This window comes from Abrus precatorius, unplaced genomic scaffold (assembly GCF_003935025.1).
Source record: "Abrus precatorius isolate BTA unplaced genomic scaffold, Abrus_2018 Scaffold11, whole genome shotgun sequence".
NCBI classification, from domain to species: Eukaryota; Viridiplantae; Streptophyta; class Magnoliopsida; order Fabales; family Fabaceae; genus Abrus; species Abrus precatorius.
Window position 1 is genome coordinate 25,377,462 of NW_020874303.1, and position 12,267 is coordinate 25,389,728.

The 12,267-nt window shown below is 29.6% G+C and overlaps 2 protein-coding genes across 3 annotated transcripts; one reads left to right on the forward strand and one right to left on the reverse strand.

Annotated features, from left to right (window-relative positions):
* The first annotated feature begins 6,790 nt into the window (after positions 1 to 6,790).
* On the forward strand, positions 6,791 to 7,540 carry LOC113855912. Its single transcript, XM_027487543.1, has one exon. The coding sequence runs from the start codon at positions 6,791 to 6,793 to the stop codon at positions 7,538 to 7,540; it is 750 nt and encodes a 249-aa protein (XP_027343344.1).
* A 1,471-nt stretch (positions 7,541 to 9,011) lies between these two features.
* LOC113856050 (APO protein 4, mitochondrial) lies at positions 9,012 to 11,684 on the reverse strand. 2 transcript variants are annotated; one of them, XM_027487672.1, is made up of 3 exons: positions 11,481 to 11,684; positions 11,186 to 11,396; positions 9,012 to 10,245 (listed from the first exon to the last, which is right to left on the reverse strand). In XM_027487672.1, the coding sequence occupies exons 2-3, from the start codon at positions 11,389 to 11,391 to the stop codon at positions 9,471 to 9,473; spliced, it is 981 nt and encodes a 326-aa protein (XP_027343473.1). In that variant the 5' UTR covers positions 11,392 to 11,396; positions 11,481 to 11,684; the 3' UTR covers positions 9,012 to 9,470. The 2 variants fall into 2 exon arrangements, with proteins under 2 accessions (XP_027343473.1, XP_027343472.1); XM_027487671.1 differs by having other exon boundaries at positions 9,131 to 10,245; positions 11,477 to 11,644.
* Between the last annotated feature and the right edge of the window lie 583 nt (positions 11,685 to 12,267).

The window sequence follows — 12,267 nt, forward strand, 5'->3', positions numbered from 1 at the left end:
CAAAATTATATGTACTATGCATTTCAAATTAAAGTGAATTTTATGGAAATCACTGCACGTAACCTAATTTAATGGGCCCAGTTTCATGTAATTTCTTTTAGTAACATAAATTTTGCACACGCCAACAATGTTAGTTAATTTCAAAGTAGATTCCAAATCCATGTGCATATCAAAAGCAAGCTGCTTTGTTGAAAAAGCAAAGCCTAGAAACCGCTAAATCATGCAAGGTTTTAGATCAACCACAATTTGGGTATTCCATATAGACCAATGGTTGGTTTTCCGTCAATAAAAAATGACCCAGTTTTTTAAATGTAGGAGCGTGATGACATGAAATCATGAAATAGAAAAATGAAAAGAAAGATTCATTTATCAAGCCAGTTTTTCAAATGAGTGGGTGGTCGTTATTCCATATATGTGTGTGTGTGGGGGAATTTTCATTTTGATTTTTAGTCTCTAAAATTGTAAATATAATTTATTATAATTTGTACTTTACAAAACTTTTACTTTAGCTCTTCATTTGAAAAATGTTTCAAAATTTGATTAAAAGTCAAGGGTTAAAGAAAATAAAACTTAATCAAAGAAACTAAAATGAAGGTTTATAATAAAAAATAATTATAAGATTTATAATTATTTATATAAGGTCCATTGATTTTATTTTTTCTCTCTTTTAATATGACTTTGCACGTTAGCAAGTAACATGAGATAAATTTATAATGCCTTAATTAAAAATGAAAGGAATAAATGCTTTTTTGCATACTCTGTTTTCTTGGGAGAGCTGAAGCTTATTCTATTGCCTTTTATGTTCATTTTTCTAATAGGACACAAGGTTGTCGGCAGCCAGGTGAAGACACCAATGTCCTTGTACAGTGCTTGTGCTCCAATATTATATGCAAATTTATCCTTGGAATTCTGTAAACATTTAGAATAAGAAAATGATAAGACAATTTTATACGTTTGTTAATAAAATGACTGTCATTTTCTGAATTATCAACATCATAGAAAAAAAAGCCTTTTTATTTAAATATTATAAATTTAAAAACAAATTCTTAATATATGATTTTTTAAACTATTTTTCAGTTTGAAGTGTGTCAGTCTATGTGATATTATTTTCGTCAATATAATTGACAAAAATATTAAATTTTTATTTTTTAAAATAAATTTTACCACAAAAAATGCATAATAACCAGATTGTGACATGTGTCAATATTTATAAAATTTAGCATTATGATTAGTAAAATTAAATGTCAGTTTAACCAGACAGTACAAAACTCTCATACAGTGACACATGTCATAATTTGAATAAATTCTATCATGAAAATTACATAACTTGTATGAGTAGCACAATTTTAAGCTATTACATAAATTTATCTTTATTAATTTTAATAACATAATCAAATCAAATATAATTTAGATTTAGATACCAATTATTACTACATTTAAAATAAAAATCAAATTACTAACATTCCACTAAAAAATATTTTTTTATTTACATATAAATTTAAATTACATCTTAATTAAATAAATCTAAATCACTAACATAATTAAAAATTTTATAATTAGATACCAATTATGATTACATTAAAATTTTAAAAAAATAATAACATAATACAAGAAAATATTTTTTTATATTTACATACAAATCTATTAATTTTTTCATGTAATATATTAATATTTTTAAATTAAATTAAATTAAATTATTTTAAATGAATAATTAAAAATATAGTACATATTTTTTTTAAATTTAATATATTTTAGAAATTTAAAAAAATATTACAATTATTAACCATAAATATTTTATTATATTAATAAAATTATAAAAAAATATTAAAATCAATATAAAATACAAAAATATTTCATGTGCAAAAACTATTTAACATGATAATAAAAAATCAATGCTTAAAATTACCCTTATTCAAAAATACATCTACATATATTCTCATTTAATATTATTTTAAAAAGTATTTTTATTTAAAAATTAGTATTTACAAATTATATAAAATAGATAATAAATATTAACACTATTAAAAAATAATTTTAACATTTTAAATTAATTTTAAAATAAGATTAAAAATAATTTTTTTTACTTTAAATAAAATTTAAATGCTGAAATGTATGAACATAAATATTTTTAATTTTTAGATTAACGTTATTTTTATATATTACAAAAAAAATTATATAACGTAAAAAATATATTATTTAATATGAGCAGTAATAATAGTTATTATTATGTTGTATTGAAAAATTTTATTTTTTAAAAATAGTATAATATCTTACAATAGTACAATAACATGTTATATTATAATATAATCATGATAGTTTATAAATCTATTATTATTATATGAGATCGGATTATATAATGCAATAATTTTAATTATGTTAGTGATTTAAATTTGTTTAATTAAGATGTAATTTGAATTTATATGTAAATCAAAAAAATATTTTTTGGTAAAATGTTAGTAATTTAATTTTTATTTTAAATGTGATAATAATTTGTATCTAAATTTAAATCAGATTTAGTTTGATTATGTTATTAAAATTAATGAAGGTAAATTTGTGTAATAGTCTAAAACTGTGTTGTGTCACATTCTTGCAAGTTGTATAATTTTCATAACGAAACTTATTTAGATTGTGACATGTGTCACCATATGAGAGTTTCGCACTGTATGGTAAAACTGACATTTAATTTAACCAATGATATTATGAAATTTTACAGATATTGACACATATCAGGTTATTTCACGTTTTTGGTAGCAAAATTTATTTTTAAAAAATAATAATTTAATATTTTTGTTAACTGTTTTGGTGAAACTAGTGTCACGTATCGATACACCCCAAACAGGGAAATAATTTCAAAAAAACCATATTTTAAAAATTTGTTTTTAATTTTACAAGTCGGAAAAAAAAACATCCTAGATACTTCATAATCATTTTTTTCCAGAGTCAGCTAAATGCATGTGTGTGAATCCCATGCAACTGTTTCTAAGGCATAAATAAATCACACAAATATATATATATATATATATATATATATATATATATATATTGCTAGCAAAAGTCAACAATTTTATTCAAAAATAAAAATAATAATTGCTTCCTTGTTCAAAAAAAAAATTTGCTTCCAAAAGGTTTTCCAGTGATTACCTGATTGGGGGACCATTATGTCAAGCAATTAGGTGACCCCTCAAATACTCCATTACATATTTACATGTATGGTAAGTGGCACTCAAAGACTCATCACCATGATTCTTTGTCTCAAGATAGAGTCATAATTTCCAGCCTGGAACTTTGAAAAGTTAAAATAAAGATCATAAAGTTCCAAAAACAGTTTGTTCATTCGTCCCAATGATACTGTTTCTTGGTTATATAATAACATATTCACAAAAGCAGCCCAAGGGGTCCCCATGTAGTGAATAGGCACATTCTTTTGGTTCTTACAAAATGCTGAAGAATAAGAATTTGGCAGGCAAATTTTCTTTCAAGGCAGCGATTTTAGATTTGTGACTTGGATTAAATTCACGAGTACACAACAATTACCATTCAAGCAATCATGCAATGCACATTGATTTCTTAATTCACCTGCCTTGAAAGTGAGAACTACGGCTCTATCACTTTTCAGCACGAGCCACAAGGAAATGTCAGTCATGAGTCAATGGCCCACAAATTGACATCAATTTTAAGACCAGTCAGCAAGATCGGTTATTAAATAATGATAGAAATTTCAATCATTAATAAACACTGTTTAGTAAAAGATAATGATTAATTGAATGCTTTAAAAATTCTTAGCCTTTTGATTTAAAATCACACTCCTTGCAATTCAAAACTCAAGGTTAAACTGTAAATCTTTGTTACACTAAATAGTTTTTAGTTGCACTTTTCTTTTTACTATAATTCGATGGATATAAAAAATAATTTAATTATGTATATAAAAAGAATTTTACTCTCTTAAAGGAAGAAAATGTAAAAAATAAAAAAGTGAGTGCTTATTCACTTTTGATCTAAAGTGAATTATGTTTACAAAATATTTAAATTTAAATCAATGATAGATAACTTTTATTTTCTTACTATCCACATTTCCTTACTTTGAAAACGTTAGATTCGAAAAAAAAAAAAAAACTTATGTTTAGAATAATTTTCTCTTTACCAACTTTTTTCAGCAGAATGAAAATAAAGCTCATCCTTTGATCAACAGTAACTTGAGTAACGATTGACGTGAGAAGAGAATAGAGACAACTTTTTTAATTCATTCATTTTTGTTTATTCTTTTTAATTTTAAAAATTCATCAAATATAAAATAAAATCCATATATTTTGTTCCTTCTTGTCCAATAAGCTTGATGTTTTTGTGCTTACTTGCATACTTGTCTAAAATTGATTCGCTCTGTAATGTCGAACAAGAGGCACCTTTGCTAGCCAAAGTGTAGGATACATCGTAAAGTGTCCTCCAACAAAGACAGATAGCAATACAGCTTTAGAAGAATTTCTTATCCTAAGAAAAACTTGGATACATCTCTAGTTACTACCTCACGAAAAGTTTTGAATATTATGAAAGTTTTTCTTTTTAACAACAACCACTTTTGATTAGGTATAAAGATGTGTACATTACAAGCATATTGCTGCATAATGTTGTCTTTGAAACTTTTGCTTAGTTTGGATTCAACAGTTAAGGAGTTTTGTTATGTATAGAGTTTATACCTGCCTAAAAAATTATGAAAAAGCAACTTCAATGTTCAAATGAAGATAAGTCCCACAGGAGCTTTCAAAAAATGAATGAAAAACTTTTGTTAAAAGTAATACATCATAATTATTACAAATGATGGTCCATTTTTTTATTCAGCATAATATAGAAGGAAAATTTTTCAATAGTATCGGTTCTTTCTAAACAAGCTTTAAACCCATAAAGCTTTTCGGAACGAAGAATTTTCATGATATGTTATTTGATGTAGTGTAAAAAGTAATGATGTTATGAAGCTAGCTAGTGTCAAATAACTGTTAGATAAATGTAAATTAAAAGTAAAATTATTACGAGTGACGATTGCTTAAGAAATTTCTTACGGTAACATTACATACATCAAACTCAATTTCTCAAATATGTTGAGCGGATGGTAAAAACTAGAAAGTCACATGATATGCTTGATTGCTTCTTAGATGCACAGCTTTTCCATCTAACTAGTACATGAACTTGTTTATGTCTAATCTATATGTTGGGCCCCAAATGGAGTGGTTTGAAGTGGAGCATGCATGCTACATTATTATATGGCATAAAAATACCAAAACAAGAAGTTACATAGGACCCAGATTTATTCGATTTAGAGTTAAGACAGATGAATGGATATTAAACGAGAGTGGCAACGAGGTCATATGCAATGTCTTAGTACCCTTTTTGTGTTGCATTCCTGTCACGAACCTGTCATCTTTTTTGTTGGAGCTCTACTTATCCTTTCTCATAAGTTGTGTGTATAGCAAAAATAATCATACTAATCATGTTAGTGACATGCTACATACGATTATTTTTTGATAATTCTATTTGCTTTCGCTGTACTCTTACCTTTGTACCTACCGGTCAATGCTGTTGTTGGATTTCCATCAATCACTATGCCACAATTGTATGTAACAAGCTTGTTATGCTCATTTCTGATATACTCACTAAATTTTAGGACTCCTTAATCACTTTCACTCATAACTAGCACCAAATTAACTGTCCCTAATTTTGAACTTGTTTGGATTAACATTCATCCAATGGAGCTTCTGTTATGAAGCAAAACCAACGGTTGAAATTATTCGAGCATGCGTTATGAATCACATCTAGTAGAAGTAAAAAAGATTTAAATTCTCAAAACGGAAGTTACGAATTAATACAAACAGACCCAAATGTATAATGACTAGAGAAATCCTTTCGTTTTTTAGAGCTATGTCTCATATTTACCATATGAGTTTCTTGCAATTTTCACTAGCAAGCATGTTTGGTTTTTTGGTCAACCACTATCAAGGATGTAAGAACTCCATTATTTCCTCTTGTGTGAGCTTTTACGCTTTATTTTCTTTTGCCGGTTTTTTTTTTTTGGTCTCATTTTGCATTTCATGCAAGTAAAATGTGGCCCAAGTTGTTGATCGGGAAAGAGAAATAGGGCCTATGCCAAAATTATTTATTGAAAGAGGAAAGATAATGGCATGAAGGCAATTATGACTTTAATTGGACCGTGTAGGTGTAGGTCAGCAAAGGATGTCTAGTACTCTTTGGGATTGGCTCTTGGCTAGGAAGTTCTAAATTGTTAATATGCTACGAAACCATCACCTAAATTATTGCAGAATGATTATTGATTAATATACTGTATTGTGCAAAAATCTCTATGTACCTTCAACCATATATTTATCTCAGTAAAACGATTCTAAAATTGCTAACTTGTGATAAAACACAATTCTAGCTTTCTTTGTTTTATTCTGGTGTTTCTATTGTAGATTAAAACTACCCAGTTACTAATCAATTTCGGAAATGCAGTTTTAAAGACATCCCTGAGAAGGCATGTATATAGCCACACACACATACATAGAGATATATTATGCATGATATTGAGCCCCACATTCCGTAAACATGTAAAATGCTCATATCTTTAACATGATTTCAACAATTTACATCCATTTGCATTCATAATTTCATGAGGCTAACTAACAAAAATTTAAAGTCTCTTCATAATTTGTTACTGACACATTGGACGTACTCTTCCTGGAAGTTGAATTAAAACTGCTCAAATTTTTTGTTCGTTTTTCATTTTCCTCTCCAAATTAGTTCCACTATGAGAGTTGCTATTGTCACAAGAACAAACCAATTTTTCATTGAAGTAGGTATCCAAGAAACAGTTGTTGAAATCAAGAGGAAAATAGAACAAATCCATGGGGTTCCAGTGGCTTCACAAGTCCTAACCGTTTCTGGGTGGGAACTATTGGATGGATTGGACATGGAAGATTACCCAATAGTGACTGAAGGTACAAAAGTTGATCTTTCCTTCAAAACAATGGAGACACATCCTAACAAAATGCAAATCACAGTAAAATTTTCAGCTAGAAAGATTAACATAGAGGTGGATAGAACAGATACTGTTCGTAGCTTAAAGGAAAAAATTCACATCATTGATAGCACACCCATCAAAAGAATGTCACTTTTCTTTTCAGGGACAGAATTGGATGAAGACTTTAGAAACTTAAATGAATATGGAATACGTGAATCTTCTGAAATTGTTGTGTTCCTCAAGAACATGAATCGATCAAGAGAAGAACCTCCTACAAGAAAGTTAAGCTTGGTGGTGCAAACTTCATCTAGTTTGCTTAATGCAGCCACCATTCCATTGGAGATGAGAGATGCAAGCACTGTCAATGACTTGAAGCAGTTACTATTAAGCAGAAAAATATTGCCACTTGACAACTATGTGTTTATACACAGGCAGAGGATCATGCGTGATAGCTGTAGCCTTCGATGGCATGGAGTTGAAAACGGAGACTGTCTCTATGTGTTTAAAGGGACAGTCAGTCGAAATGGGTACGAATGAGCTTTAATTTATAATAATGAGGTTTGTCTATGCATTACATGTTTTATCAGACTTATTGTGAAAAAACATTGCGTATGCTTAAGAATATTGTTTAAGCATACGATGGACATTTAGAAAAAATATATAGAAAGTTTATGTGATTTTCACATTGAAAAAAAGTTTGATTAAATTATATATCTAAATGCACCGGTAATACCTCCTTCGCAAAATCTGCTGTCTACGTACTTTTGCCCGTTGTAATAAAATGATATTCTGATGCACATAGTTTGTTAACAGCAATCAATAGCTCATTTAGAACCAATAATCTCGAAAGAAAAAAACACAAGAATTCTATCAGTTTCTTGTTCATTCCTCATTAGATGTTCATTCAATAGAATTTGTTAAGCTCAGAATTCAAATATTACTATTAGAATTAATCAAATAGATGATGAGTCATCAGTGACAAACAACATCTGAAATCGGAATAGCAGCGAGCTTGAACTGTAATATTCATTTTTTTCTCTTCTTAATAGTTAAGGCAAATCCCGTAATTTCGTGGGAATCCCTTCAGTTCAATTGAGTACAAAATGTGGGAATGACGTAATAAACCTTACAGCTATATTCTATGCTGATGCAGGTGATTCGGGAAATATATTAAAAAAAGTTCCAAGTACGTCTTTTCCGTAATCAAAGTAAATACAGCCGTTCAGTGTTTCTTTAATTTTTCTTCTATACAGATGAATTACAAATATAATGGGTAGATTGAGAGTGTAAAGAGAAAACAAGTGGCCAATCTCAGGTTCTCTCCTAAAGACTAGTTATCATTTTTAACAACTTATAGGTTTCTCTTCTACTCAGATTTATGTTTGACAACAAAATCAAAATCAAGGCAAAAATAAAGAATCAAGAAAAATAAATATGAAGGTAAATTAATAAAAATTTAACATTCACTCAGGATATAGCTGAGATATAAAACTTAATAACGATATGCAATGTTCACATTATTTTAGTTTAAAATTCCAGTAACCCGTACACCTCATCTTGAGTTAATTTTAAATTTTCATTAAAATAATTCTAAATCTTCTTAGAGCATTCTCTTACTAGTTCTACTATTTTGTAGATAAAAAAAGTATTAAATATTTATATTTTTAAGATATTAAATACACTTATTTTCATTTAATATTTCTTTATAAAATATTTTAAAAAAATACACTATAACATTAGTCCATTCAAATAATTCCTCCTACATTCCCAAAATAGCATCCATTAATCGCTCAGCGGTGAGGGAGATGGAATAAACTAAATTTTCTTTTCTATTTTTCTTATGTTTTGAATTCATTAAACTTATTACCAGCTATTTTTCAGAGTTGCAACTCCTATTGGTGTACACTAAACCAATAAAAAATAGCAACTGGTTAAAAAACTGAATAGTGAATTAAACCATGGGTAAAAATAACACAAAAATCTGGATACGCTAACCAAGAATTTGTTAAGAAAGCAATCCTTCCATTCATGAGATATTTTTGACATAAATGAACAATTACATTTACCACCAAGAATGCAGTATCTCCCGTGTTAATATTTCCAGCAATTATGGATTCATGATTCCTCAAGGAACAAAATTAATCAAAACGGAAAAATAATAGGATCTCCGATTGAGAAGTAGAATATCTAATTACCTTCTTCCAACCTGAGGAGCAGGTCCATTAAACCCAGCCACATATATGTAGAGGTTTTGATTTCCTCAGCAGAAATATTTTGGCAGATATGAGATATGGGAACCAAATTTCTTGCTGTACGCAACAGAACAGGCACATGGATCCATAATCAGATATGGCAGCCAACCTTAAACTGATGCAGGAAATTGCAATTGAGAGTAATGACATCTCAATTTTTTCCCCCAAACTGTCCCTGATTGGGTGCCTGATTTCAATTAGATCTGCAAGTCAACTCACGGTTGCTTTGACAAGTCTGATTCTATAATGCTTCTGCCAAATCTATGATTGGCAGGACCAGACAAACCTTTTACTTTCATCATACAATTATACTTTGCAGGCACAGCAACACCAGCTTTTGTGCACAGATCCAATACAGCCGGAATTCGCCCGTAGAATGCTTTCCCTTCATTCACAAGTATAGGAGGATCTTGAGGCCTTTGACTCCATACAATCTTTGGGGGCACTAAATTATCTACATTTGCTTTCATCCAAAAGTGAGTTCCTTTCCAGCTCTCGTACTTGAACACCCCACAAAGCCTAGCTTTATTGCCAGATGGCCCAACATGAACCTCAGAACAATATTTACAAACTTTTACTGGATAAACCAGCAACAACTTCTCCACCCCAGACCTAAGAGTCTCCCAAGCAGTGACTGTTTTATTCGCTATAGAGGTAAGATCATTAGGTGACAAAGACTTGGTTTCGGGGACATTTCCATTGGCAGCCTCCAAGTTCGAACTAGTTGAATTAAGGTTTTCATCATGGGGATCAGCCCCTGCTTGCCAGCATAGCTCAACAACAGCAGGGATTCGATCAAAGTCAAACCTTTGGTTGTGTGTGATAACAGTTTGGAACATGTTGTTCAGGTGAAAAGTTTCAACAGGAACAAGAATGTCATTTAAACCACCTTTGACCCACTCATGAACCCGGTTCTTGGCACGATGCTTGTAACCCCAGCAAGTCTGAATTAAATGCCCCTGCTCACCAATATATATCTCTGGACAGAATCTGCAAATGCATAATATATGATGATAAGACTAGTGCTTTCAAAAACTTGAGCTCACAACATTAGGAAAACAAGTCCAAGTAAAATACAACTGCACTGATGCAAACTTTGTTCCTTTGATTAATTAATGACTGACTGTGATTAAATGGCAATAACTCTTAAAGATCAAAGTCCAGGAGAAAAACTTGTGAAAAATACTTAAGTAGAAATGACCAACTCATCATTAATGATAACGTTTATCATTTATAAGCACCATAAAGAAGTACAAGTGTTCACTCACATACGTTCTAACAAGCTAATGTTATCAATGTTCAGTTCTTTAACCATGAAATTTATGGTCCTGTGCTTAGCATTCATTTTCGGTATCACCTTTACACACAAAAAAATAATAATAATTTAATCCCTATACATACAATTGTTTTGAAATTCCTTCACCCCGTTTGTTGCCATTATAACTCCATAAGATTGGCACGGAGTTAAGCTCCAATATAAGGATAAAATTAAAAAATAACCATCACATGTAAGAACCAAGGATTTGGCTCCTCTGCTGTTATTTGAGTAAGAAGATACAACCACGTTGGAGAAAGAAAGACATTTTTTTAATTAAATTTAATTAGTAGATCCTACAACCAATCACGATGAGTCATTGTTTGATCAAACTTGTTTTTTTCTCTCTAGAACAAGACCACATCATGTTTCTCAACATCATGAAAGGATACAAATAAAAAAAAAACTCTCTTATGTTCTATGTTTTGGTCTCATTTTGTGACACTAAAGTTCATATTACAGGGAAAAACAAATTGAAATTTATTAGAGATATAGGATAAAATTGAAAACATTTTACCAGCACAATGACTAAAAGGGAAAAAAATATGCCTCACTTATAGAAATCAGAAATACATGTACAACCCAAAAAAAGAAAAATAAAAATAAAATACTCACTTGCAAGCCATGAGAGGAACGTAGTTAAGGAGGGTGGAAACGCCATTGATGAGAACATTCCTGGCAAGAAGGACCTCCTTAGCAACCGGAACCATGGCCCGAACCGGGTAAGCCTGTGCCCGTTTCTCGATTCTCTTCAGAATCATGGGCCGGAGTTTCCTCAGGTCCACTTTGGTACTGTACGCCATCTTTCTAAGCATCTCCATTCAATCTGCAATCAGAAAAAAAAAATAGATGGGCATTTCATCAAACACTTAGATGTCATCATCAAAATCCAGTGGAAGTTTGCACCTACCTCGTACGACACAAAAAGATACGAGGAATCAAAGCCCTATCTCAATTTCGTATTGCGGATCGACTCTTGCTTATATATGGATTGTAGTTGTAGAAGATGGAACAATCCTATTGCGGGTCAATTTTCTTCTTTCTGTGCTCTTTTATTATACGAGAGGTTTAGTTGCATAGCTAAAAACTCAATATCTATGCTACAACTAAGAGTACTATTTGGTACGAAATTGATACGAATATATATTTTTGTCTTTTATTGGTTGAACATTAAACTAATTTTAAAATGAGATTTACTAGAAAGAAATCATGCAATCGTAAGCATCGTCTACCACTAATACTGCTATTTTCACCGCGTGGGAAAATTATTTTTCCCGCTTAAAATGGGACACCTGTAAAGTTGATGCAATGAAAATCGATACTTCGGCTAACTAAAAATTTATTTTTTTAAAAGATGAAAATCAGTAATAATTACCGAAATAAAATATTAATTCTGATTGAAAAATAATATTAACTGTATTTATGATTTTATACTTAAATCTTTCTTCAATATTTTAAAATAAAGTTATTGTAATTATTTTAATTTTTTTCATAAAGTTTTCATGATAATAACTGTCACTTAGAAAGTTGTAACTTTTTTGATTTTTTAATATTAAAAAGACATTAATTTTTTATTTTTAATGTATTTATTTGTGAATTATGTTATGTATATTATGATATTTTTTGAAAAATTATGAAAATATAAAATTTAAAATTTTTTTAATGAAACTTTTTAGTGCAAATACAAAACTCCGAAA

Coding starts and splice junctions, on each gene's coding strand:
- LOC113855912 (XM_027487543.1), top strand. CDS start 6,791: ATGAGAGTTGCTATTGTCACAAGAACAAACCAATTTTTCATTGAAGTA.
- LOC113856050 (XM_027487672.1), bottom strand. CDS start 11,391: ATGGAGATGCTTAGAAAGATGGCGTACAGTACCAAAGTGGACCTGAGG. Junction 10,246..11,185: donor GTTCCTCTCATGGCTTGCAA/GTGAGTATTTTA, acceptor ATGCATTTGCAG/ATTCTGTCCAGAGATATATA.